Here is a 27486-nt window from a genome sequence, read left to right as displayed (position 1 = left end):
GGAATCTGTCACAGTGCCTAGCACAAACACCTTGTACCAACAAACTAGTACTACTTTTTCTGGCATTTCAAGTCAGAAGGGGAACAAACTACACTTTTCCCTTCTCAATAGCTATGTAAGGCAATTACTTGTAGTAATGGAAAGTAATGGAAGACTGTAAGGCATTGTCTCTCAGTTCTCGCCACAGACAATATTTGAAGGATTTAAAGTTATACAGGAAACCAGTTAATGTGTTATTTAAATTTAGACTTGATCAGGAACTTTCTGTGGTCAAAGTTCTATAAAAACATAAGTCTTCACCATCTTGCCATAATTCAAGGGCAATCTACCTGGAGTAGGGCCTTCTGGCACAGGATAACTCCACATTACCTGGGATGTCTGACAGGGTAGCTAAAAGAAACTTTACAAGCTGGTTATTCATAGCCATGCACCATCTCATAAAAATTTGGGTCTAATGAAGTCAAGATTCCCTGCCAGGCATCAGTAACTGCTTTCATGGTCTTCCTCCATGATGTGCAAGGCAGCATTATTTCAACAAAAGGCAAGTTACCTTGTGTTGCTAGAACATAAGACCATGCACATAGTCAGTGACTGCAAAGGAGTGTAAGTCCTGTAGAGTGAATTCCTGAGCAGTTATTTTGAATTCTTAGAAGGAATTGCCTATCTTTGCTAATTCTTTTAAAAATACCAGCTTGAAAAACATTAGGCTTACAAAGCCTGTGTGTGTAGAAAAGACCAATATATATGTAATATTCTAGCTATTAACTCATAAACTGGAACCTCTTTAAATCCAGTTTAGGATGTATACTCTGACTGAAATTTAGACCAACATAGAAAATCCATCAGTAGAGTTACACAAGTTGGGTTTCAATTGACCTAAGGTTTTCCTCACAAAATCTTTAAAAGCTGGCTACCTTGCACATCGATGAAGAAAACTGCAAGCTGTTTTATTTTGTAGTGTAACTAGCACAGTCATGGAATCACGCTTCAGATGCTGAGAGGTTTTTGTCAATACTGGCCCAGAGCCTTACTATTTCCATAAACCTGACTACTGCAGAAATAAGCTTTTTTAAGACCACATTGACTAGTTCCATTCTGCAGTGGGTTATTGACACAGATGATAGTGGTTGTGGTTTTGCAGACCTTATTTAAATTAAGGTGCTAACACCACGCTGCAACACGTTGCTAACACCAGCACAGAATCCTGACTTTGTTAATTTGTGATTAGCAAAGGTGAAGGTTCAAGTGAACTAAAACTCAACTATCAGCAAAACTGCATAGTCCAGGACAGACATGGCAAATTTAAAGTTAACTATGTACAGTTAATATTACTGCTTAGCTAGTTCTGAAGAATTGTGCAGTATTTCCTTGTGATGTTTCTTTGCTTTTCAACAGTATATTTAGATTTCACACTTACTAAGACTTTTTTGGTTGCGTCTTGAAAACACCCTATTTTCACTCTCTCAGGCTGGACAAAAGAAGCACTCTCTCACAGGTAGAAATGACAGAATTGTTTTTCTTCACTTTAGAATAAAGCTGCTTTCATCTAGATTGATAAAGCTAACAAGCTCCACAGTCATGTATTCCTCCATTACAGTAAAGCCAGTAATGCTTCTGCATTTTCTTACTGGAAAAACAGAGGGATCTTTTACCTCTAGGTGTGAAATTCTTGTGGAGAGAAGACAGTTTTCTTTTAATTTGTCCTATCTGAGGTCAGAACTATGACAACCATAGGGTTTACTTTGGGTAAATGTACTAAGACTGAAGTTTGTCTTCACAAGAGTTTTTGATTAATGTAGTGATTATACTGTAAGTATTTCACTGCAAAATATATGCCATCTTTTTTTCCACTGAAGGCACACATGTGTTTTTCTTATATCTGAAGAACCTTTGGAGAAAAAATACAGTTTTATTTTTCTAAAGATAAATTATATAGGTCAGGAATATTGCAGCTAGTAGCTAGTTAGATGTTTTCAGGTTTGTTTTATTTCTGCAGAAGCACTTGTGCACACAGTGGGCAGAAGCCTCATTTCCCACATGTATTAATTCTAGAAAGAAGATAAGCTAAAGCCTAGTGTGAGATAATGCCTTTGTGATAACATAACTATAGGCTCAGCAACAGTTTCTGATCTTGCAATAGTGATACTCAGAGTAACATAAAAAAAGAAATAACATTTTTAAAAATAAGAAGGAAGACTCAATGCAAAGAAGTTTCTTAGAAGATTTAGATTCAGATTTTGATTAAGTGAACCAAACCCTTGCTTTTAGAGACGAGAGACAAAACCCTCCAAGCTAAAATTTGCATGAAATTTTATTGCAAGGGTGAGAAAGAACCATCCAGACAAACCCCAAAGCCTCTTTTGGTAAAGCCCATGTTCATTTTAAGGAACATACAGTCAGAGATACACTTATTTACATTCCACAGGTTGGTGAATTTGAACATTTGCAGAAGTGTTTCTCTGAATTAAATCAATGACGCTTTAGGAACAATAACTGAGGCATGTCACAAAAGGGCACTTTGCCACAAATCAAGGTTTGTCACTTTTCCCCCAATTTAAGATGACCGTCTGCTGCTCCTTGCCTTCTTGGCTCTTCTTTCTCTGCATACTCTGTTTGCAACAGGAAGCATTTGTTTTCTGTGCTTGTGTATTATTCTTTCATCTCACTAGCAGTCCAGGAGGAGTTGAATCCCCAGAAGAAATACTGCACACCGAGGATCCCTAAGTTTTCACTAGCTTCAGCTACATTTAGGTAGACATAAACTATCCTCACCCTTTAGCTCTTGTTACAGCTGTGTAAACCTATTAAAGAGAGGAAGTAAAGAAAAAGAATGTTAAAAAATACAGTATTTTCAGAAAAAGCAAAATAGATTCTCCAACCACATTTGTGTTGCTTAAAACTTGATAATACAGTTTCTCTTAAGTATTTACAATAACGGCTGCATTTTCATTTTGCTTCATTCTGCATCTGTCAATCAAAGAATTTATTAAATAAGACCTTTTTATTCTACACAATCATGTTTTGACAGGTAGTGAACCAATAATTATAAACAGAACAGATTTTGGAAGGCTTTCTGCTACATGTTAAGTTTTGAGTTTGTTGTTTGTTTGGGGTTTTGGGATTTTTTTCCTGTCTTAAATCACAAACCAAGTGACAAAACTTTTGATAAAATGCTAGTTTTAGTTTTCATTTGGCTCACAGTCTTTTGGCTCACAGTTATTTTCATCGGTGCACTTGAGAGGAAGAGAATAGGTAAAAGAGAGGAAACACATTAGTTTTATATAGTAGTCCCCTAAAAAGGAAGTAGACACATCTCTGTTACTTTTCCATTGCAAAGAAATAACCCAATCCTCTTCTGATTTTTTTAGGTTTTGATTTTCAATATTCTCTTTAAATTCTCTTTAATTGGTCATCTTTTGTCAATTGAAGGGAAAGTAATCATCATGACTGTCAAAAAGGCACTGGGCAGCTGTCACCTTTGCTTACAGTTACAGCTTGGATGAAAATCTGGCATTACTGAATTTCGAATTGAGCTTTCTGTGCAGTGGGTTGTGAGCCAGTGAGTAGAAATAAAACATCCTACCTGGATTTGATGAGGGTTACTTCAGAGGCTGTAGATGCTCTTAGTACCTAATACAAAGCTAAAATATATCCATACACCAAATGCTTCAGAAATGAGGCAAGCAAAAAGCTTAAGATTTCTGTTTCTGTCTCAGATGCTTGGGGACAAATGTAAACATCAATAATATTCATTTCAGTCTACCTGTCCATTTCTGTGTTATAATTTAAATACAGCTCTCCTCAAAACAAAAGCAAACCCATGTTTTTCTGACAGTGATATTTATGAAACAGAACTGTACTTTTACAGATTATGCATGTGAAACCTTAGCTGAGGGTCGATGTTTTAAAATTCTCCTGCAGCAAAGTTTCTCTTACAGGAAATCCATGAAAGCTCCACTGATTTGAATTGTGTTGGAAATCTGAAATGGAAAGGAAGCAACTCATAAAACACAAGAGGAATCTAATTCTAATCCTCATTAAGATTATTTTGTCTCTTAATTTCTGACATTTTCAAGTTAAACCACATGACACAGACAGAGACTGTGGTTGGAGTGGGGGAAGGACCTAAAGTCACTCTGAACAAGATGAAAATATAAATGCAGTGTCTTTGCTAAACCCAAATAGACACAATAATGGAAGAGGTAAATTATGTTGAAATGCTGCATAGTAGCTCCAGTGGTTTAACCTGGACATTTAAAAAGCAAAGCATCATAAGTAAGGGTGACTCAGAGCAAGAATTTCTATTAGTCCAGGCTTTCCTGATCAAGGAATTCAGCATCAGACCCCCGAAGGATCTGGCAAAAGGAAAGGCAAATTTTAAAGGAAGATTTTGTGTACTCCACTCTTCACCAGGAGGCTATTCACCCTTGAGAATGACTTGCAATAGCAGTCTTGAGTGCTTTGCTTGCCCCCTCTTCCCCTGCAGAAGACACTAGGAAACCATCACATGGTTGTCCTATTGCTCTTTGTGATGGGCATCTTTCATACTGAAAACCGTGCCAAGCTCTTGTAGACACCTAACCACAAAGTCTGGTGCCTTTCAGTCCCTCTTCAAGAGATGCCTAAATCTGGGAGGCACTTGTGTTTTACTGACAATAGTGCTCCAAAAGTGCAATTTGCTTGTAACCAGGCCACAAAATCGTGATGCTGTTTTGTGTACTGAAACATCTATGTGTGCATTTTTTTTATCTCTTTCTTGACAGGATGTGCTCTCTGAATAAGCAAGTTTAGAAGAAAATACATTTGTGATTAGCCCAACACAAAACCAAATGTAAGAGGCATTCAATAGCTCCATGACCAGTGCAACAGTGAAATTTTCACCTGTACTCCTACATCCTAAGTACATAAATTTTCTGTAGGAATACCTTACCCTGTGAGAGTAAATATCTTTTATTTGCAAAGAGCTCCATATTTCAATATATTATTTTTTTCTGGGTTTTGTGGGGGTAAGTTTAGGGTTGTTAGGCAAAAAGGTGTGCCACTGCGGAGGGACTTTTAAGGTACTAGAGGACATTAGTAAGTATTTACTATTGGTAAGTCATACATGGAAGAGTCTAAATGGATAGTATTAAGGATTTTTTCCAAGAGCTTTGTGTCAGTATGTGTTCTTTCAAGTTCCCCTGCAAACTGAAGAGTTGGTTTTATTCTTTATACAGCTTCACTGACAAGAACAGAATTTCATCTGCAATATATGTAGCTCAAAGGTTTTTTTTGCAATTCTGCCTTTTTTCTGGACTTCCAACAACTCATCTGGAAGCTCCTGAAAGGCTGGTAACATCAGTCAACATCATTTGTTTGATTCTGACTCTCACTACTTATGAATACTTTTAACTAACATATGAAGCACTATGTCAAATCTATCAGATCAAAAAACAAGATAAATAAGCCCTCACTGAGCTTCTGGCTGCTGTAGCTGTGCTGCAGTCAGTTTCTTTTTAGAGTTTAATATCTCACTACTACACTACCGTCTTCAGTAGAGACTTCACCTTTGCCAGGTCACAGGAATGATCAATGGTCAATTTGTGAAAAGTCTAGCAACTTTTTCAGTAAGATCCTCTGACACACCTCACAGCTTTTTATCAGAATGCTTATTTCCAGCTATAGATAACCAGCACCTGGGGCTAACCTCTCAGAGGGACTACATGTTACATTGCTCATGGGCTATGACCTCACAATTAAATTAATGATCTTATTGAAACAGATCTGACACCAGCTGGCAGGCACCTAGGTGGGTTTTTTTTATTATCATTTTTATTTTGTTTTTAATCTAGCCTCCTACAGCAGGTGTGTCTTGAAAAGAGATGCCCGGATTAAAAAGTGTGGGTGATCCAAGTCAACAAGTAGGAACCTGCTCTCTATCTCTCTTCTATTGCCCAGAGTCATTGGTTGGCTTGGCCTGCCCCTGTTTTAAGGCCCCTATGGCCAGTCATCACAGAACTTACAGTTGCTCTCTGTTCTGCCTCTGTGGTCAATCATTGTCATGCTTGCACTTTCTGGACCCTGTACTGCAAAACTGCATCGCTGTACTTTCGGTTTAATGAAACTAAGCATGTGTGTGCATGTGGCACATTGAGATATGAGTTCTTGCTTGCAGCTGCTATATCCTGCTACACTGTATGAAATAAATGCCTGCCAAGAAAGATCTATATAGGCCAGAGAGTGAAAGCATCATTTTGCTTTGCAGACTGCAAAACTGAAACTAATTTTGCAGAGTTAGAAGTGATGCAAATAAGACAGCTGCAAAGAGAGTATTTGTTACTAATTTATATCCTGCAGAAACTGAACCTCAATAGCTTTTCTTCTTGTCAGAAGCATGGTTGTTACTTCATTAGTTTGGTCCCATCAGCCTGTAAAACATTCCAAGCAACTGTAATCTGTACCTGGTTCTCAATTATAGAATCATAAAATGCTTTTGGTTGGAAGGGACCTTTAAAGATCTAGATCAATCCCATCTTTAACTAGATCAGGATGCTCCAAGCCCCTTCCAACATGACTTCGCATTTTTTTAGGGATTGGTCATTTACCATCTCTCTGGATGACCTGTTCCAGTGTTTCACCACTCTCATTGTAAAAAAAAATAAAAATTCTTTCTTATATCTATTTCTTATTTACCCACTTTTAGTTTAAAGCCATTACCTTTTGTCCTATTGCAACAGGCCCTGTTAAAGAGATTGTCTCCATCTTTCTTATAGGCCCTCTTTAAGCACAGAAAGGCTATAGCAAGCTTCTCCCAAAGCCTTCTATTCTCAGGGCTGAACAACCCCAGCTCCCTCAGCCTTTCTTCAGAAAAGAAGGGTCCCGGGGCCCTCATAGTCTTTGTGGCCCTCCTGTGGACCTGTTCCAATAGGTCCATGTCTTTCTTATGTGGAGGACTCCAGGACTGGACACAAGTACTCCAGGTGAGGTCTTACCAGAGAAGAGTAGAGGGGCAAAATCACCTTCCTCAACCTGCTGGCTATATTTCTTTTCATGCAGCCTAGGATATGGTTGGCTTTCTGGGCTGCTGTGGTGGGTTGAAATTACCCCCAAAATAAAATTGCCAGACTAGCTTAGATGTAAGCAAATGAATCTATATTTACAAGCAAAACTACAATCTAAAATATGAAATGCAATGAATATGTACAAAATATGTAATATTTGTATGTATTTACAATTTATAAACAGCACAAGAACTCCCCTGGACAAAACCAGGGGATTACCAGCAACTTCCCCCTCCCTGCTCCCTTCCCTTTCCCCTGTACATGGGACAAAAGAAAGAAAAGCAAAGAGTAGCTTGTTAGTACTTAGCCACAACAAAGTAACACAGCCAAGCTAGCAAGCTAGCAGAAGCACCTGCTAGTATCTGCTAAGAGTGAAGGAAGCAAAAAGAGAGAAGTTATACAACTAGTTTTATGTTAGTTTTTGGACCAATGGTATTATTTTGACCTTATCATTATTTCCCCTTTTACATCCAATGGTGAGTTGTTTACATCCCACCACCTTTACTCAAGAACTGTGGAAAATTTCCTAGGCATAACCTAAAACTACCACAGCCTCTAGGACATGCTGCTGGCTTATGTGCAGCTTTTCATCCCTAAGTACCCCTAAGCTGTTCTCTACAAGTCTGCTCTCAATCCCTTTATCACCTATCATGTATTGATACTGAGAATTGCTCCACCTCAGGTGCAGGACTTCACACTTAGCCTTGTTGTACCTCAACAGGTTCACATGGGCCCACTTCTGAAGCTTACCCAAGTTCATCTCGATGGCATCCCATCCCTCTGGTGTGTCAACTGCATTACTCAGCTTGCTGTCATCTGCAAACTTGCTGAGGGTGCACTTCATCTCACTATGTCACTGATGAAGGAATTAAACAGTGCTAGTCTTAGTATGGATTTCTGAGGGACAGCACTTGTCAATAGAATAGAATAGAATAGAATAGAATAGAATAGAATAGAATAGAATAGAATAGAATAGAATAGAATAGAATAGAATAGAATAGAATTAACCAGGTTGGAAAAGACCTTAAAGATCATCAAGTCCAACTTATCACCCAACACCATCTAATCAACTAAACCATGGCACCAAGTGACTCATCCAGTCTCTTCTTAAACACCCCCAGTGATGGTGACTCCACCCTGAACAGCCTATTCCAATGGCAAATCACTCTTTCTGTGAAGAACTTCTTCCTAATATCCAGCCTAAACCTCCCCTGGTGCATCGTCTCATAGTATAGTATCATAGTATCAGTCAGGGTTGGAAGGGACCACAAGGATCATCTAGTTCCAACCCCCTGCCACAGGCAAGGACACCTCACACTAAATCAGACAGTGTCAAAGGCCTTGCTGAAGTCCAGGTAGACTACATCCACAGCCTTCCCCACATCCACCAGGCTGGTTCCTTCTTCTGGCTGTTCTTGTGGATGAGCATCACATTGGCCAGCTTCCAGTCATCTGGGACTTCTCCAGTGAGCAAGAACTGTTGGAAAATGATGAAGAGTGGCTTGGCCAGCTCATCTGCCAGCTCTCTCAGCACCCTGGGAAGGATTCCATCCGGTCCCATGTACTTGTGGGGATCCAAGCAGCTAAGCAGGTCTCTAACTACTTCCTCCTGGATCACAGGTGAACTATACTGCTCCCTGACTCCATCTGCCACCCTTTGTCCACTGATGTAGTCTCTCGATCATAGAAGGTTACTTGGTTGGTCAGGCAGGACTGTCATGCTGGCTGTCTTGAATAATCTCCCTCTTCTCCCTGTGTCTTAGAATAGGTTCTAGGAGGATCTCTTCCATTACTTTCCCAGACACAGAGGTGAGACTAGCAGGTTGATAGTTCCTGGGAGCCTCCTTTCTCCGTTTTTAGAAAATGGGTACGATGTTTCCCTTCTTCCATCAGAGACTTCACCTGATTGCCAGGAATTTTCAAATATCATGGAGAGTGGCTTGGCAACTATATCATCCAGTTCCCTCAGCACTCTGGGATGCATCTTGTCAGGTCCCATAGATTTATGTGTTTGGGATCTTCAGGTGGTCACAAACCTAATCTTCTCTTACAGTGGGAGGGACTTTGCTTCCCTGGTTAACTTCTTGCGGTCCATCAACTCAGAAGGTATGAGAAGCTGTGAATGAAAACCAAGGCAAACAATGCAAGGAAAACATTATATTTTTCTTTGATTTTGTCTTTATGATGAATATACCAAGAACAATTGATTGCATGTTCTCCTTTCCCTAACTGGGAAAAAAGAAGAAATAAAAAATTCAGCAGTTACTTGGAATGGAACACCATTTGATTAGGGGAAAAAGGTCAGAAAACATTGCGTATTGCAAGAAGCAAGGTCATGACATCTACAGCAGATAGGATAGATTTTAACTCATGGAGATCCTATGGCATCCTGTTCTCATGTAGACTTTGATTAATTTCAATTTGTAATATGTGACTTTATTTTACAATAATATAAGAGGTGTAACAATGTATAACTGCAAAAAGTATGAGAGCACCATGCAGCAGGGAAAAAAGTAGCTGTTCAAAGCTAGAAAGAAGTGAGATTCATAAAATATCATGATTCAAAGGGAAGAGGGGGTTTTCAGGAGATAATTTTAATGGATTAAGTTCATGCAGAGACAATCTGTCAAACTATGTAAAACTTTTTCTTAGTTTGATTAATAAAAGAAGTATGTTCTTACTTTCTGTTTTGATATACTGTTTTTCTCTCTCTTGACATTTATGTTTTAGGTTTTTAAGCCAACTGTTCATGATATGATCCAGCTGGATTCTAAGAATCAACAACCCCCTTGTGAATAATGGTTAAAAACGGATCCCGCCTGGACATTGAAACGCTGGCAATGCTCCAGAATAAGGCTATCTCCATCACCCTTCCAGTTGTGTATACATTGGTGGCTATGATCAGTATCCCTGGCAATTTGTTCTCCCTTTGGGTGCTCTGCTGGCACATCAAACCCAAAACACCTTCTGTTATCTTCATGATCAATCTAAGCATCACAGATCTCATGCTGGCCAGCTGCTTTCCCTTCCAGATTTCTTATCACATCCAAAGCAATCACTGGAGCTTTGGCAAGACCCTTTGCAGCCTTGTGACTGTGATGTTCTACTCCAACATGTATTCTTCCATATTGACCATGACTTGTATCAGCATTGAACGGTATATGGGTGTGGTATATCCCATGAAGTTGATCAAGTGGAGGAGAAAAAGATATGCCTTTGCTGCCTGCCTGGGTATGTGGATTTTCTTGCTAATAGCCTTCTATCCACTAGAAAGCACAGATCTGACCTATGAAGTGAAAGAACTGGGGATTATAACCTGTTTTGATGTTCTCAAATGGGATATGCTGCCCAACTTTGCAGCCTGGGTTGCCTTTCTCCTCACGCTATTTGTCGTGCTTTTCCTGATCCCATTCGTCATAACAGTTGGATGCTATATTGGCACCATTCGGAAGCTTATTCAGACATCAAGCAGATATGGTAACAGGCAGAAGACTAGATCCATATATCTAGCCATCATAGTCCTTCTGGTATTCATCACTTGCTTTGCCCCCAATAACTTTATCCTACTTGTGCATATGATCAGCCGCCTATTTTACAGCAAGAGTTTGTACCCTGCCTACAAGCTCACCTTGTGCCTCAGTTGCTTCAACAACTGTATAGATCCGTTCATTTATTATTTTGCATCCAAAGAATTTTACCAGAAATTCATGCAAGTGTTTCGTCCTAAGGTACTGCTCAGTGACAGTCTGGAAACCAGAAGAGAAAGCTTATTCTCTGGCAGGACCATGTCAGCCAGGTCAATGTCAAGCGGACCTATGGATGGATTAGAGGGAGTAAAGGTCTATTTGCAAAGGCAGGAAAGTGTTTTTTAGCCTTAAACATTCCCAGAAGAAAGGCACCCGTGACATCCATGAGTAGACACAGAAAGCATTCCTTTTTGAATGGCTGCCTTCAAAATACCTTCCTCCAGTGACAAAACTTGAGCCATACTTAAGTTGTGCATCCTACTTCAGTATTTTCTGTTAAGAAATAAGAACTGAGTTTATTCACAAAGGCACTGAAGCAAGTCCAAAACTGATAGTTAGAGGTTGCCCTGGAATTAGTCCTACTGCATAAAATCAAGTGATAAATTTAGAATGAAAGTTATTTTCAAGTTGTATAATCTCAGGGATTAATCAAAGGTTCATGATTCTCTGTGAATGGGAAATATTACCATATATGAATTACAGCATACATTGAAATTGGATTTGGGGTAAGGGAGTTAATTTTCTAAGCAATGCGTTGAATTTTTTGTTTGGTTTGGTTTCTTTTAATTTATTGCTTTCTCTGTTATTGCATTTCATAGTATCATAGTATCAGTCAGGGTTGGAAGGGACTACAAGGATCATCTAGTTCCAACCTCCCTGCCATGGGCAGGGACACCCCACACTAGATCAGGCTGGACAGAGCCTCATCCAGCCTGCTCTTAAACACCTCCAGGAACAGGGCCTCAACCATCTCCCTGGACAACCCATTCCAGGGCTTCACCACTTTCATGGGGAAGAACTTCCTCCTCACCTCCAGCCTGAATCTCCCCACCTCCAGCTTCATTCCATTTCCCCTAGTCCTATCGCTACCTGATATCCTGGGAAGTCCCTCTCCAGCCTTCTTGCAGACCCCCTTCAGATACTGGAAGGCCACAATTAGGTCACCTCGGAGCCTTCTCTTCTGCAGACTGAACAGCCCCAACTCCTTCAGTCTCTCCTCACAGGAGAGGTACTCCAGCACTCTGATCATCCTCGTGGCCCTTCTCTGGACACGTTCCAGCACGTCCATAGCCCTCTAATAGGGGTTCCAGAACTGGAGGCAGTACTCCAGGTGGGGTCTCACCAGAGCTGAGTAGAGGGGGAGAATCACCTCCCTTGACCTGCTGGCCACACTTGATGCAGCCCAGGATCTGATTGGCTTTGTGGGCTGCAAGTGCACACTGAGAGCTCATGTTGAGCTTCTCATCCACCAGCACCCCCAAGTCTCTCTACTCAGGGCTACTTTCCAGCCAGTCACTGCCCAGCCTGGATTTGTGCCTGGGATTGCCTCGAGCCAGATGCAGGACCCTGCACTTGGTCTTGTTGAACCTCATGAGGTTGGCTTGTGCCCACCTCTCCAGCCTGTCAAGGTCCCTCTGGCTGGCATCCCTTCCCTCCAGCATGTCAGCTGCACCACACAGCTTGGTGTCATCAGCAAACTTTCTGAGGGTGCACTCAATGCCACTGTCCATGTCACCCACAAAGATGTTGAACAAGTCAGGTCCCAGGACTGATCCCTGAGGGACTCTGCTTCTCACTGGCCTCCACTGGGACATAAAAGAATTAGTTAAAGCAGCTTGTAATTTTACCATTAATGCATAGCCACTGTGAACTCACCACAACACTCACCCAGCTGTTTATCAGAACCAAACCACACCAACCATTGAAAAGGTTAGGTCGACTCATATTACTTCAATTTTATACAGCAAAATATGTCCTATGATGAAAGCTGTAACTGATAATATTTGAGGCTACTTCAGCTGCTGAATGGGTAACAGTTTAATTTCTTGAAATTAGTAATTTCTGAGGACAGTGGGGAATGGTTTATTTAAGAAAACAGATGCTCTCACATTACCCTGCTAGAGTAACAATGATGCTGCTTGTACGTGGTTGGTATCAACAAGCCATTCTCACCAATTCGCTACAGGCTATATGCGGAAGCACTCTTCCCCTCAGCAGAGAGTGCTGCTTTATGTTATGCACAGACTGTGAATTTATCTTCTGTATGGTGGTGGTGTGGATGATTAACAGGTGGTTATATGAGAATTCAACCACAGACTGGAGTGACTCCATATCAGCAGAAAGAGATGAAAACTTGCCCCTACAGTCAGATATCAGAAACATTCTTTCAAGTGGGCAAACAGAAAGAAAAGAAAAATTGGAAGCATGTTTTGACAATGGGAGATGTACTAAATACCTTGCACATAGGTTACAAAGGGTTAATTGTTCAGTCCTGTGTTTGGGATTTCTCTCTGAAATAGCATTCTTCATCTTCATATATACTGTGTCATGTTTTAATTCTCACATCTCAACGACTGCCTGTGTTCTTGTAAAGACAACTGCTACAGAGTATGTACTGGGGACAGACAAAGGCAAAGTTTCAAAATCACTTCATGTGTGCTAAAAGAGAGGAGCCTACTGAATATGTTCTTGTGTGTGTCCAGGGCTCTGAGCAACTGCATCAGCTCATGCCCCCAAAATGCCTGCTTGCACCAGGACTTCCAACGACAGAATGATTGCTCTTCCTAATCCACCAGACAGAAATTCAGCTAATTTACTTACATTTTATAAACCTGTGTGTTGATATAATATACTTTCACCTTGATGGTCAAATCACCATCTACTTTCACAAAATTTCAGCATTCTCGCTACCAAAATTGTTTCCAGCATTTTGCTGTGGCAGAAACTTTTTTGGAGGTTATACTGAATTTTTCCTTTCCTTTCCTTGCCTTGCCTTGCCTTGCCTTCCCTGCCCTTCCTTTCTCTTCCCTTCCCTTCCTTTCCTCTTTCCTTTCCTCTGTCCTTTCCTCTTTCTTTCCCTTTTTTCTCTCCTCTCCTCTCCTCTCCTCTCCTCTCCTCTCCTCTCCTCTCCTCTCCAAACCTCTCCGAACCTCTCCTCTTCAAACCTGTCCTCTCCGAACCTCTCCAAACCTCTCTGAACCTCTCCTCTCCAAACCTCTCCTCTCTGAACCTCTCCAAAGCTCTCTGAACCTCTCCTCTCCAAAGCTCTCTGAACCTCTCCTCTCCGAACCTCTCCTCTCCACTCCTCTCCTCTCCAAACTTCTCCGCTCCAAACCTCTCCACTCCGAACCTCTCCGAACCTCTCCTCTCCAAACCTCTCCTCTCCTCCCCTCCCCTCCCCTCTTTTCTTTCTTCTTCTTTTTTTTTTTAATAATTATTTTTACAATTACAACCATTACTCCTACTAGCTGTAACGCCAATTTTCATTCCGTTTTATCTTAATCTGGTACCCAAATACCTCCTGAAAGGTGTTGTATTGTGCCTGAACTGTAACTGACACCAAAGAGGACCAAAAGGGCAGAAAGTGCACTTTGGACAACTCCTATAGTCTGAAAAATACTGAATTTCTCCTTCTGCAAGAGAAAAAAGACACTCACAACTGACTGAAAATATTCTCTCTAGCCTCAAAGAGCTCTTTATAGTCATTGATCCCTCTTCTGACAGTCTAAAAAGGAACAGGAAGGATGCCTTGTTCAGGTAGCTCTTCATGCCGTTTTAGTAACTAGCCTCTATTTAGTTCTAGTTAGGCCGTTTAGGTCAGCGAGACTGTTCCTTGAGAAAGGCATTTTAAAAATGAACCCAACAACAGCAATCTTCTGAGTCTGATGGTGTATATTGAAGTTTTGAAAGGTTTTTACTTAGAGAGAAGTAGAAGAAATTATTTCTAAAAGCAGCCCAACATTTTGGTCTTTGACACTGGAAATGTCCTTTCGGGGCAGCATGAGGCAACAAGGCTTCTACCCTCCTCGGTCACTAGGTGTGAGTTTACATGCATACATACATACATACATATATATAAATATATATACATAAGTGTAGAGTTCCATTTGAAAGTTTATTGTGAAGGTCATGTCTATATTGCCTTTGCTGTAGTGATATGGCTCCTGGGCAACATATTGACTTGATTGCCTCTGTGGCTAATGCAATGTTCATGAGAAGACATGAATGTACAGGCTTCTGTGTTTCAGGGGGGTTGGGGTTTATTTTTGGGTTTGTTTGTTTGTTTTTTTTATTATTATTGCCAATTTAATCTGTGAATGTACTTGGACTTTTTTGTATATGAAATAATAAAACCAAATAATAAAAAGTCACAATTTATGATCTTTCCCTTTGTTTGCATATGTCACCTGTGAGAAACTTCAAGCTTAGAAAAGGGTGGGAGAATTATGTTTTGAAATAGAACAAATCCATTTCCCCTGTTACTGGGGTGTGAGTGGGCAAGATTTTTTTTTTTTTAATTATTGTTTTAAGTCTCTTATTTTTTCCAGGCACTTTGAAGATTGTTTTTTTTTTTTTCTTTGCATACCTGTTTGTTTTTTTTCCCCTTTTCTTTATGTACATGTATCTTGAAGCTGCCATTGGCACACCCCCTTCACGTAAATTTTAAAAGCAGCAATGCTTGAATGAAGTACTGGCTAACTTGGGATCCTTCTTGTCCAACAGATGCACCAAATGCATACTTTTTTACATTCTGATGCATTTCCTGGGAGACCTGGTAGCCTGGGCCTGTCCTGCCCCCAGTCAGGACCAGGACAGCTGAATGGCACTGGGGCAGCCCCAGCTTCCAATACTGGGCACCTCTCTGGGGATGGAAATGGGTCACAGACCCAGGTGGGCCTGGCTTGGCAGAGCCCATGGCCAGACAGGGTAGGACAGGGCTCTGGGGAGCTGAAGACTGGTCCCACTACAGCATCACTAGGTGGGGGGGCTAACTGTCTCTAACATGCAATCTGATGCCCTGAACGGGGTTGATGGAGCCCCAGGGGGCTGGGCAGGGGCAGTCAGGGTTGGTAGTGCCTTGATAAACATTCCCTAGACTGACTATGCTCCATTTTGGATTCAGGGTCTGTTTGGCTACATCTATGCTGATACATGAGAGGGACAGAAATCATCCTTAAGCTACTCAATTATTTTTTGTCACTTTTTTCCCTGTTCAAAGTGTTTGAAATAACATGTGGGCTACACTGACAACCACCAGAGTGGATTTTCTTTAAGGACATACTTAATGTACATGCTACATACCCAGCGGTGTGCATGATAGCATGAATGTTTGAGGGTGAAATTCAGCATCGGTAAGTGTCAAGTAATGCACATAGGGACATTTAGTAATACCTTTGTGTACAAAATTATGTTGCTGGGCTATGAATTATAGTGCATAATTCCATGCATCAGCTCAGCATTGTAATAATTCATGGTTCACCCACACTTTGTTTACTTTGTGCAGTTACTGGTCAGTTCATCCCAGATAGAATCTACATGAAGTGGAAAAAATTGAGAGAAGGGCATCTAGGATGATCTAAAGTATGAATTTAAATCCTTATGAGTTAAATAGTTTAGTACTCTTCAAACAAGAGGAGACAGTATAGGGTAGGTAGGAAAGAGGTCTACAGAAATGTAGAAGCTTACTGAAATGAGTTATGTTGCCTTTGCCCAAACAAGAACTGGGGAATAACATATTATGCTAATGAGATCCAAGCTCAAACCCAGCTCAAACACATCTAAGTGGCAGGTGCTGCACATTGCCCACAACAACCCCATGCAGTACTACAGGCTGGGGTCAGAGTGGCTGGAGAGCAGCCAGGCAGAAAGGGACCTGGGGGGTACTGGTCGAAGGTAGGCTGAACATGAGCCTGCAGTGTGCCTGGTTGGCCAAGAAGGCCAATGGTATCCTGGCGTGTATCAGGAATAGTGTGGTCAGCAGGAGCAGGGAAGTCATTGTGCCCCTGTACTCTGCACTGGTTAGGCCACACCTTGAGTACTGTGTCCAGTTCTGGACTCCTCAGTTTAGGAAAGATGTTGAGTTGCTGGAACGTGTCCAGAGAAGGGAAACAAAGCTGGGGAGGGGTTTGGAGCACAAGCCCTATGAGGAAAGACTGAGGGAGCTGGGGTTGCTCAGCCTGGAGAAAAGGAGGCTCAGAGGAGACTTTATTGCTGTCTACAACTACCTGAAGGGAGGTTGTATCCAGGTGGAGGTTGGTCTCTTCTCCCAGGCAACCAGCACCAGAACAAGAGGACACAGTCTCAAGCTGTGACAGGACAGGTTTAGGTTGGATGTTAGGAAGAAGTTTTTCACAGAAGGAGTGATTGGCCATTGGAATGGGTGGCCCAGGGAGGTGGTGGAGTCACCATCACTGAAGGTGTTTAAGAGGGGACTGGACATGGAACTTGGTGCCATGGTTTAGTTGATTGGATGGTGTTGGGCAATAGGTTGAACTTGATGAAGGTCTTTTCCAACCTGGCTTATTCTCTTCTTCTCTCTTCTTCTCTCTTCTCTTCTCTTCTCTTCTCTTCTCTTCTCTTCTCTTCTCTTCTCTTCTCTTCTCTTCTCTTCTCTTCTCTTCTCTTCTCTTCTCTTCTCTTCTCTTCTCTTCTCTTCTCTTCTCTTCTCTTCTCTTCTCTTCTCTTCTCTTCTCTTCTCTTCTCTTCTCTTCTCTTCTCTTCTCTTCTCTTCTCTTCTCTTCTCATTTTAAAAGTTAGTATTTATTCTCATAACACATAGTATAATTGAGGAACTACCAAGGATGTTGTGGATGCACATAGTGCATGAGTCCACAAAGAGACTGGAAAGGTACCTGCAAAAAATTAATTTTAGTTTCCTAAATAGGCAAACTACAACAGAAGAAAACCCTAAAATCAAAATGGCCAGAGGTTGGAGGAGCATTAAGAAGACATTACATGATTGCCCTGTTCTTTTTTCTTGAAATGCCAGTGCTTGAGGCAGGATAACATAAGCTAGACAGCCCCTTGGTCCCACTCTAGTCAGTCTCACACCCCCATATAAAGCCTGCCAGAACTGCCTTGGAGCCTGGCCTCTTCCACGCTGTCTGATGGAGTGCTGCCAATGGGGACTCAGCAGTGAGCTTTGCTTGCTACTGTTTTGGAAGCTATCCCAGAGTAAGGGAAGGAGTTACAAGCTTGGGGAAGGGAAGGGGCACAAGCTTGGCTCTTCCCGCTTTGGCTTGTTGACATTACAAGACAGTTGAGATTGGAAAAGACATCTGGACGTCACCTTGTCCAACCCCCCTGATCAAGCAGTCCTTTCATGTGTATGATCCTTCAACAAACACCTCCCCTCCTGGTAAAAGCTAACCCATTTTGCTGCTGGAAGCAGCATCAAATCTCCAGACCTCTGCTGTAAGAAAAGGAATGTAATTAACAGACAAGTAAACACCTTAATAGAAACAATCACAAATAAATAGATAGAGAGCAAGCATCTCACAGAGGGACTCAGATCTCTGGAAATGTGGGCTTGCCAGGCACACAAGGTACAACTTATCAGATCAAAAGTAGATACCAAGTGTGGCTCTAAGCATCTTACTGTTTGGTAGCACTCATGTTGACTGCCTCCTGTTTCATTATAGATGCTTTAGCTATTTGTTATGCTCAGACATCCAGATGTTGGTAGACTTGTGTTCCCACACCACAAAAGCAATGCTGGCATCCCAGGACTGTTACCACCTTCTTCTTGACATCTGTCTTAAGATTTTGCCACCTTCTTTCTTGTAACAGCAGTTTGCTCATCTGGTGGAAAGCCATGTAGGCTTATGAACTGGGAAATATTATTCTTGGGCATCTCAGAAAACACTTAAATAGGCTGCAGGTCTTTCTCATCTCTCAAAACTCATATGGCTTCAGAAAATTTGGGAAAATATGTGAGTTAAATGACTGGAAGCTCCTTCCCATTTACTTAGTCTGTCCACCTTTGCAGTTAGAAACTTTCCATGGGGGTGAAATGTTTTTTCACTCCTTCAAAAAGTTTCAGCACTGTAGCATGGATGGTTTGGTTTCCCCAGTTCCCCAGTCCATAGGACAACATTTTTCCTTTCCCTGTTTCACCTTGCATTCCACAATATATACAGAATGCATCAGTATCTCACCCCATTCTGATGAATAATACAAACTATTCTAAAAGGTCCATATACTTGAGCTTCATTAACAAGAGAAATTTTCCCATATATTGCTGCTAAAACTAAATATTCAAAGGAGTACAAAACTAAGATAAAACACAGCAGATAACTTCTCTTCAGTTGACAAATCTGATGAGATTGACATGACAGAAGACAAAAAATAAGCCTGGCAGTACTTACATTTTTACTTTCATATTCATTAAAGGTATTTGGGTCACATTTGGGTGGAATTATTCCTATTCTTACAACCATATCAATTTGCTCGTGGGGCCTTAAGCTCTGTTACAAACACATCTCAGTACCCATTAGTGTGTTTATGATGTCTCTTTATAGCTCCAATCTCAATGCACCTCTTTGCCTATTGATATTAACACTAGCTCTGATTGTTCCTATATGTACACACACCTACATGCCTATTCGGTTATATTAAGTGATGCTTATACTTAAATCTGGGACTTTGAGTAGTTGTGGTGTATGGGCTTTAGTTCAGAAAAGTTACAGCTCTTTACAGCTACGTGACATTTAAAGAAAATATTTAGGAAAAAAATGTGGGATGCACTGCCCTCTTGTGGAGATTTAAATGATTTACAGATTCTTAAGAGCAACATACGTTTGACTTTGGCGATTCGGAGTCATTTTCTTGGAATACAGGGATTCCAATGTAGCTAATAAACCTTCCCTTCTCTGCGTCTTATCTTCATTTCCCCTAAATCTGTACTGTTGTCTTTGCAGTAATTATTATACTGTTGACTTAGTTTTAAGAGCAGACAGAAATGATATTTTACCCTTCAAAAGAAGTAAAATAAAGACACTCTCACACCAGATTGTAAGCGTACCCATGTCAAACCATGACAACTGTATGAGAATTCTGGAAGACTTGTTTTTCATACTTAGGCAAATATATATTTGTATCTTATATTATAAGACATGCATTATGTATATAAGACATGCTGGAGGGAAGGGAGGCCATCCAGAGGGCCTATTGAAACTCATGAGGTTCAATAAGACCAAGATGCAAGGTCTTGCATCTGGGTCGGGGTAATCCCAAGCACTGATATAGGCTGAACAGTGACTGACTTGAGAGCAGCCCTGAAGAAAAGAACTTGGGGGTGCTGGTGAATGAGAAGCTCAACATGAGCCAGCGGTGTGCACTTGCAGCCCAGAAAGCCAACCACATCCTGCGCTGCATCAAGAGAAGCATAGCCAGCAGGTTGAGGGAGGTGATTCTCCCCCTCTACTCTGCTCTGATGAGACCCCACCTGGAGTACTGCATCCTGTTCTGGAGCCCCTATTACAGGAAGGATCTGGATGTGCTGGAGCATGTCCAGAGAAGGGACAACAGGATGATCAGAGGGCTGGAGCATCTCTCCTAGGGAGACAGAATGAGAGAGTTGGGACTATTCAGTGTGGAGGAGAGAAGGCTCTGAGTAGACCTTATTGTGTCCTTCCAGTATCTGAAGGGGGCCTACAAGAAAGCTGGTGAGGGACTTTTTAGGGTGTCATGTAATTATAGGACTAGGGGGAATGTAACAAAAATAGAAATGGGTAGATTCAGGTTGGATGTTAGGAAGAAGTTCTTCCCCATGAGGGTGGTGAGACACTGGAACAGGGTAGAAGCCTCATCCCTGGAGATTTTCAAGGCCAAGCTGGGTGTGGCTCCAAGCAAGCTGATCTAATGTGAGGTGTCCCTGCCTATGGTAGGGGAGTTGGAATTAGATGATCCTTGAGGTCCCTTCCAACCCTAATGAATCTATGTGTACAACTGTTGTATGCAAATACAGGCATATACCATGTGCATGTTGTGTCTGTAACATGTACATTACATACACACATTTTCTGAAAATATTTTATTAACTTATTTATGTGTTTTTTCAAGTATTAAAAACAAATCAGGCACAGTGGTCTTCATAGTGTGATACCCTATTATTTTTTTCTCAAAATTATGTAAGCATTAACAGGAGTGAGACTGGGGCAATCCTGAAGTTAAAGGTTGAACTACCCAAGCAGCACAAGCCAGCCATGGGACTTTAAGGGAGGTTCAGGGATTTGATATAATCTGCTGTCCCTCAAACAAACAAACACACTAGGGATGTTGTCAGTAAACACTCTTAATTTCCAATAATTACAGAGTTATTTGGCATGGTCTGGTCTTCCCCTCTGCACTGACTTGGCCTCAAGCTAAACACACAGAGAAAGAAAGCTACCAATAAGAAGCTGTGTCAGAGCAGTCATCTGGGAAAACAACAGTGATGGAAGCACATGTAACTGTGATGCTGCTTCAGTATCATATGAAGTGGGATGTGCCTGCAGCACACTGTTTCATCCTGGAAAGGGCTACACCACACCTTTGATTTCAGCCAGAAACCAGCAGGATGGATGAGTTCTTTTCTTTCTTCTGCCCTGTGTTGCTGCTGTGGACCTGGCAGGTCATCATCTTGGACAACATAGGGACAAAACCTGTCATTCTGTGCTCCTTTCTTTCAAGTCTCTAGGTTTCTTCACCTTGCAATACTTTCTTTGTGGCAGAGACCAAAACCAAAGCAGTTAGTCTGAATCCCTGGCATCCCCGCTTTAATTATTCTTCTAAGGAAACTACACTATTTAAACATGCTGGCGAAGGATGCTACAGGGAGGCTTGGCTAATGATTTCTGTATTGCTAAAGGATGCTTTACAAATGGACACACTCTATAAGGGCATTTCTACATCCACTATGACGTAGCTGCTTCCCCTTGTCCCATGAAATCTGAGAGACAGTTGGTACTCCTCTGACACTAGGTATACTGCCTTCCCTCAACAGCTATGAAGTTTCTTCACATTTGATAACTATGTGGAACAAGCATCTTAAAACTAAGCATATTGTGAAAACATTATAGGGACATTACATACTATACAGCCCATGTATTTAACTTAAAATCTTATTTAATCTGATTTCCTGTGTTTTTCCCAAAATACCTGTATGAGCTTGTAACACAACTTTACTTCAAACAGAAAGTAAATTCTAGGAAGTGATCATGTAGACACCGTAAGCTATTGCACGCCTTCCAAGAGAAGGGCAACAAGGCTGGTGAGAGGCCTTGAGCACAAGCCCTATGAGGAGAGGCTGAGGGAGCTGGGATTGTTTAGCCTGGAGAAGAGGAGGCTCAGGGGTGACCTCATTGCCCTCTACAACTACCTGAAAGGTGGTTGTAGCCAGGAAGGGGTTGGCCTCTTCTCCCAGGCAACCAGCACCAGAACAAGAGGACACAGTCTCAAGCTGCACCAGGGGAAGTTTAGACTCGAGGTGAGGAGGAAGTTCTTCACCGAGCGAGTCATTCGTCATTGGAACGGGTTTGCCCAGGGAGGTGGTTGAGTCATCGACCCTGGAGGCGTTCAAGGGGAGATTGGATGCGGCACTTGGTGCCATGGTCTAGTCATGGGGTCTGTGTTGATAGGTCGGACTCAATGATCCTCGAGGTCCTTTCCAACCTAAGTGATACTGTGATACTGTGATACTGTGGATAGAACATTTTGACCTGAGCTGAAGAAAACTGAATTGATAGGGCTTCTTAAAAATGGTGTATGAGAACACAGAGCTAAATGCTAAGACTGGTTAAAGAAATCTCTTATCCATTCTGAAAGTACTCCTTGAATCCAGGAAAAATGGCTCTTGAAACTCTTACAATTTTCTGGTAAAACTTCATCAGTATTCTGCAAGAAGCAATGACAATGTGAAAGTTAACGTGTTTTCTATGTGAAAGTCAACTGTTTTCTACACCTTGCAATGATCTGACTTTATTTTGAAAATCTAGAATCCCTTTCATGGCCCACAAACTCAGTCAACTGTGTAAAGCATTCTTAGCAGACCAAGCAGATAGTGTTACACGGAGCCGGTAACGTATTATTTAAAAGACTGCTAGCTAAATACCAGGTGTGCATATAAAAAGGTAAGAATAAAACATAGCAGATTATGTTAAATGATATAATTATGTTTTTAAGCAGAGGAAAGTTCCTAATAGCTAACAGATGAAACAGAATCCATCTAAACCCCACTCATATTCTTTTCCCTGTATTAATAGAAACTAGAGATACTAATTATTTCATGAACTGTGAAGACACAATGAACTATGACAACGATTTCAAAGACAGAAAGAACATTGTTAAACGAGAATAAATCTGAGCTCTTGCAATGAATGAGATTATGCCAGAAAATACAAGCTGCCTTGTGAAAGGTAAAACACATAATTTCTTCCATAGCAATGTCCCTAGGATTCACTAACTTCTTCACAAAGGAAATGTGTTGTTCCCCAAACAAGCTGATCTTGTGATTGCACAGGTGACTCAGCCAAATAATACATCCAGGTTGAAGGTTCCCTCATTGCAATACATGCAGAAGTAGGCACCAGAATTTGATTATCAGTGTTCTTTGTATACTTGAAGGTATTACTGTGATGGCCATCACAGAAAAACAAATGCAGAAAAGTCCAGAACAATGCAGGGGGAGGGATATACTGAGGAAAGAATCCTAGAATCATAGAATCAGTAAGGCTGGAAAAGGCCTCAGAATCTCTGCAGTTCAGAGCTCTAACCATTCTTTTGCTTTTGTTCATCAAATTACCTTGCTGTGGTGGTTTAGGCTGGGTGCTGGCCTGGATGCCACTGCACAGACCACACCTGGGAGGTCCCAAGGGGTGGGCCCAGCCCAGGGGGATGGTCACAGGAAACCAGGTATTCCATTTCACATGATGCCCTGCTCCCACGCAATAGATCAGCGCGGGGTCTTCACTTCCTCTTTCGCCCCACGCTGCTGCCTAGGTAAAGTGGTGTGAGCTGCCTCCCTTGGGCCTGCCCAGGCCCAAGGCGTGGGGGGGGAAGGGGAGAAAGAGCCCTGGGTGGGGTTTGGGTGTACCCCCAGGTAGGGATGGGATGTTTTTGGGTATGTTCTGGGATTTCTCTCTTTCGTTACGGTGCTTGTGGTTCTCTGTAAAACTTTCATTGTTGCTTTTTTATTGTTTTTCTGTTTAAACTTCTCATCACTTTTGCAATCCGTTTGAGTCATTATTTCTGTGTGTGGTGGGGAGGGGGTTTGCCCCAGCCCACTACACTTGCATATTTGAAAAAGTCAACAGTTTCATAACTAGCCTTGGGCAAGCTAATCTTTGACTAGCACAGATAGCCAAGACAAAAACCTTTCTGGTAACTGCTGGTGTCATTGATTTTCACTTCAGTCAGCTTGCTGCAGCCTCATACTTGTTCTGCCTGGCTCTTGCTAGGCTACTATGGAGCAGTTAATAGTGAATAGTTGTCAAACCTCTCCCAGCTGTAATAGCTTACATGATGTGGTGGTTTAGCATTTCCCATTGGGTTATTGGGATTAACATTTACACCATTTACAGTTATTTACATAAATGACATAATGGTAAATGAAAACATGTATGTCAACAGCTTCATGGTTTTATCTTTTAAATAAACTAAATCACTCTTTGTCATGTAAGTTTATCAAAATACCCAATGTAGTAATTACCACTCCTTAAAATCAGTAAAAAGCCACAGCTTGTTTTCTTCACATTAAAAAAAAAAATAAAAAATAGTGGTTTATATTTTTGGACATTGTCTGAACTTTCACAGAAAATTATCTGTATGAATTACACAGTATTGATTTATTTAACCTTCAAAAGATCTGTTGTGCAAATCAGAGGAGCAGCACCCAAAGAGAATTCAGCCAAGGGAGAAAAGACAAGCTTTTCTTACTCTTAAATTAATAGGATTCCACATGTAAGAAAGATGACTTGCAAGCATCTCTACAGACTCTAGAGATGACTAGAGACAGATCTGTGTCTATCCAAACAAGTTGGCAGGAAAAGGTCAAGTCTGTTCTTTATGTGTACACGTTGGGTCAGAGTTACAACTTCACTGCTTTGTTTCTATGCCAGTGAGAAAAATACTGTACAAAATGAGAAAAATAAAATAAGGCCCATTGGTTTGCAATGGAAAACTCTGCATTACTGTCTTCCTTCTCTGGAATGTCTGAATTTAGTTTGTCAATCTTGCTTGTATCCCACACAAAGTAAGGCATAGTATAGAAAGATGACTCTGTATACGTGTGTCCCAAGTACTAGAAGCATTCATGCAATCACAATTTTCTATTCTTTGGTTAGTATTGTAGCCACGCTGGAGACACAAAAGTACTAGAATTTACAATTATGTTAAACATGCAGGCATTAGGGACAAGGATATTTTTCCAAGAGGACTAACTCCACGTCTTTGTCCTATGTGTGTGAGGAAACAGTTCTGTTATTTGATGACATCCTTGTCCTTTTATTCAGTCAAAAATTGTATTAGTATCATAGGATACTCTGTTTTCCATTTCTGTAGTATCTTTCAAACCTCCTTATTTGTAAAAAGCAGGGTCACAGTTCTCAGCCCTCAAAAAGGACAGTGATAAAAGACAAGCTCTGTGACAAACAGACTATTTCTCTGTTTCACACAGGTCCTTTTTTCCTAGTTTGCTCTCCGGTTATCCCCAAACTATTTCCAGTGTTATGGTTTTGCAGAGTACACCTGTCTGCAATCACAGTTGCACTTAATGTATTTTCTTTCTGTTTTGAATTTAGTGTAATTTCCCTAGGTTCGTAGTACTTTTTGAGGAAGAAATGTCTCTAAAGATAAATTTTCAATTCTGCCCTCAAATCACTGTCACACCCCCCTCCCCCCCTACCAGCTGGGCCACGCTGGGTGGCAGCCGTTTCTCTCTGAGGCAGCTTTTCTCTCTCCGTCAGGCGGGGCAGAACACGGCAGCGAGGGGGCTTTCCCTCTCTCCCTCCAGAGCACACCCGGGCAGGGAGGCAGAGCAGGTACGGCAGGCAGAGACCCTCCCCCTCTCCTAGCAGTCAGTTCTCAAGCAGCTCCCTAAGTAGCCCCCAAGCAGTCTCCTAAGCAATCCTCTAAGCAGTCTTTTAAAAAGCTTCACACCTTGCCGCCACGCAGCTGCCATCTGCTCCGTCAGCGGAGCGCGCGGCTGAAGCACTCTCCAGCGCTTCAAAACCTGCCCCTATGCCTCCAGAGGTTTCTGCTGCCTTCGCAGCCAGGGAGTCCCCAGGGTCCTAAGTCCCACCAGGGAGTCTCAGGAGTTCAAAGCCCTTTATTTGACCCCAGGGGGGCAAGTGCCAAACTCCCGTGTACCAAACGATTATTCCAAATTATTCTCCCAACGATGTTAAGCCATACATATATTTCCGGTCCTAGGTAGGTAGGGGAGGTGTATTTTTCACCAATACATCATCCCGGGCAACCAGCCAGGAAACAGAGACATTTGGTGCTGTTTCTGTCTGAATGCTGAACGTGCCTGCCTGTGTTGCTCGATGTGGCTTGCCACGTATCCACGGGTACTTAGAATCATGTAATTGTTTTGTTTGGAAAATCCCTCCAAGATCATTGAGTCCACTGTCAAAGTGTGTGTGTGTGTTCCTGCTAGAACTACATGCTCAGCCTCACGCTGGCAGCACCTTGGGGCATGGAACAGCAGCACTCTCAACCTCTATTGGACTTATATTCGGCAACCCCTAATACACGCAAAGGAGCAGACAGACCACGAGATAGGTATCAATGCGATCTGCCATTTCTATGACTGGACATGTTTTTAACACTAGAGTATGTACTTCACTTTCTTAGTAAATAACAGAAAACACATAGCATCATACTATTTGTAAATTACGGGGAATAAATCCTACATTGACCTTTTTCTACTCTTGAAAGGTCAGAGATATCTAAAATGTGCACCAATCAGGTGATGGTTATAGCTCGCTCTGACACACACACACACACAAACTCAACAAACCCCAAACAAACAAACAAAACAAAACAAAAAAAACAAACCAAACAAAAAGAAAACCCACAACAACAATAAAAAGGCGCTTTGCTGATATTCAGCAATTACAGGGTTGAGTGTTAAACGTGGCTCACACGACACAAAGCCTGCCCGTGTTCTCCACTCCATTTAAGCCAACAGCCATTTGTTAGGCAGTGAACAGGTAATTACAGTTGCCCTACCTCCCACAGATACCGCATTGACCACTTCGTGAGGCTGGCAGAGCGCCGGGGGCGGGTTCAACCACCCCTTCCCCTGACCAGGCTCCTAACCCTCCGGGGGTTACCCGCCAGGTTTGGCCCCGCGGGTACTCCGCAGCTTGCCGGGACTGTCCTTGTCCGGCTCCGCCCCGCGGCCTCGGCGCACTATAAGGCCGCCGCCGCCACTCTCCTCCCTTCCCCCCCTGCCTCGCCCCTGATCTGCGCGGAGCAGGAGGCTGAGGCGCGGCGGCCGTCATGGTGTTGAGCCCGGTGCTGGGGAAGCTAGTCAGCAAGAGGGTGGTGCTGGCCAGCGCCTCGCCGCGCCGACAGGAGATCCTCACCAATGTGGTGAGTGCGGGCGAGTGACTCCGCTCGCCGGGGCTGCGGGGAAGGCCGGCGGTGCTGGGCCTCCGATGCCTCAGCCCGAGGCGCTGTAGAGCGCGCAGGCGCCGAGCGCGCGCAGCAGCTGAGTGGCGTCAGGCAGGGCCCGCATGGCCTGCAGAGTTCTGACACTCCAGGCCGCTAGCGGCACAGGGTGGGCAGAAACCCGAGCCGTGCCTCCTGCATCAACAGGGTTCATTGTGTTTGGGGTGATAGCGGAGATAGAATCGCCGGGCTTGCCCGCGCCCGTGCCTGGCTACTGGCCTGGGTAAGCGGCATGCAGAGCTGGGGGCTTCTAGCGCTCCCAG

The 27486-nt window shown here is 42.3% G+C and overlaps 2 protein-coding genes and 1 long non-coding RNA gene across 11 annotated transcripts in view; 2 read left to right on the top strand and 1 right to left on the bottom strand.

Annotated features, from left to right (window-relative positions):
• Positions 1-11764, top strand: part of P2RY8 (P2Y receptor family member 8) — a 60743-nt gene extending 48979 nt beyond the window's left edge. For all 5 annotated transcript variants that reach the window (XM_068141411.1, XM_068141391.1, XM_068141421.1 and 2 more), the window contains one exon: positions 9771-11764. In XM_068141411.1, coding sequence (XP_067997512.1) covers positions 9839-10912 — 1074 coding nt within the window. In that variant the 5' untranslated portion in view covers positions 9771-9838 and the 3' untranslated portion in view covers positions 10913-11764. The remainder of the gene's footprint in view (positions 1-9770) is intronic.
• LOC137442536 (uncharacterized) lies at positions 1945-27208 on the bottom strand. Of its 2 annotated transcripts, XR_010987703.1 has the most exons (4): positions 26780-27208; positions 7791-7896; positions 3885-3980; positions 1945-2801 (listed from the first exon to the last, which is right to left on the bottom strand). It is a non-coding gene; the product is annotated as an uncharacterized lncRNA (long non-coding RNA). The 2 variants fall into 2 exon arrangements; XR_010987702.1 differs by lacking the exon at positions 7791-7896.
• Positions 26989-27486, top strand: part of ASMTL (acetylserotonin O-methyltransferase like) — a 34644-nt gene continuing 34146 nt past the window's right edge. For all 4 annotated transcript variants that reach the window (XM_068141365.1, XM_068141378.1, XM_068141371.1 and 1 more), the window contains exon 1: positions 26989-27145. In XM_068141365.1, coding sequence (XP_067997466.1) covers positions 27053-27145 — 93 coding nt within the window. In that variant the 5' untranslated portion in view covers positions 26989-27052. The remainder of the gene's footprint in view (positions 27146-27486) is intronic.

Source organism: Melanerpes formicivorus, unplaced genomic scaffold (assembly GCF_026170545.1).
Source record: "Melanerpes formicivorus ecotype bairdi unplaced genomic scaffold, bMelFor1.0.p_v2 SCAF_1, whole genome shotgun sequence".
Taxonomy (NCBI): Eukaryota; Metazoa; Chordata; class Aves; order Piciformes; family Picidae; genus Melanerpes; species Melanerpes formicivorus.
This window is presented reverse-complemented; position numbering and strand designations above follow the sequence as displayed.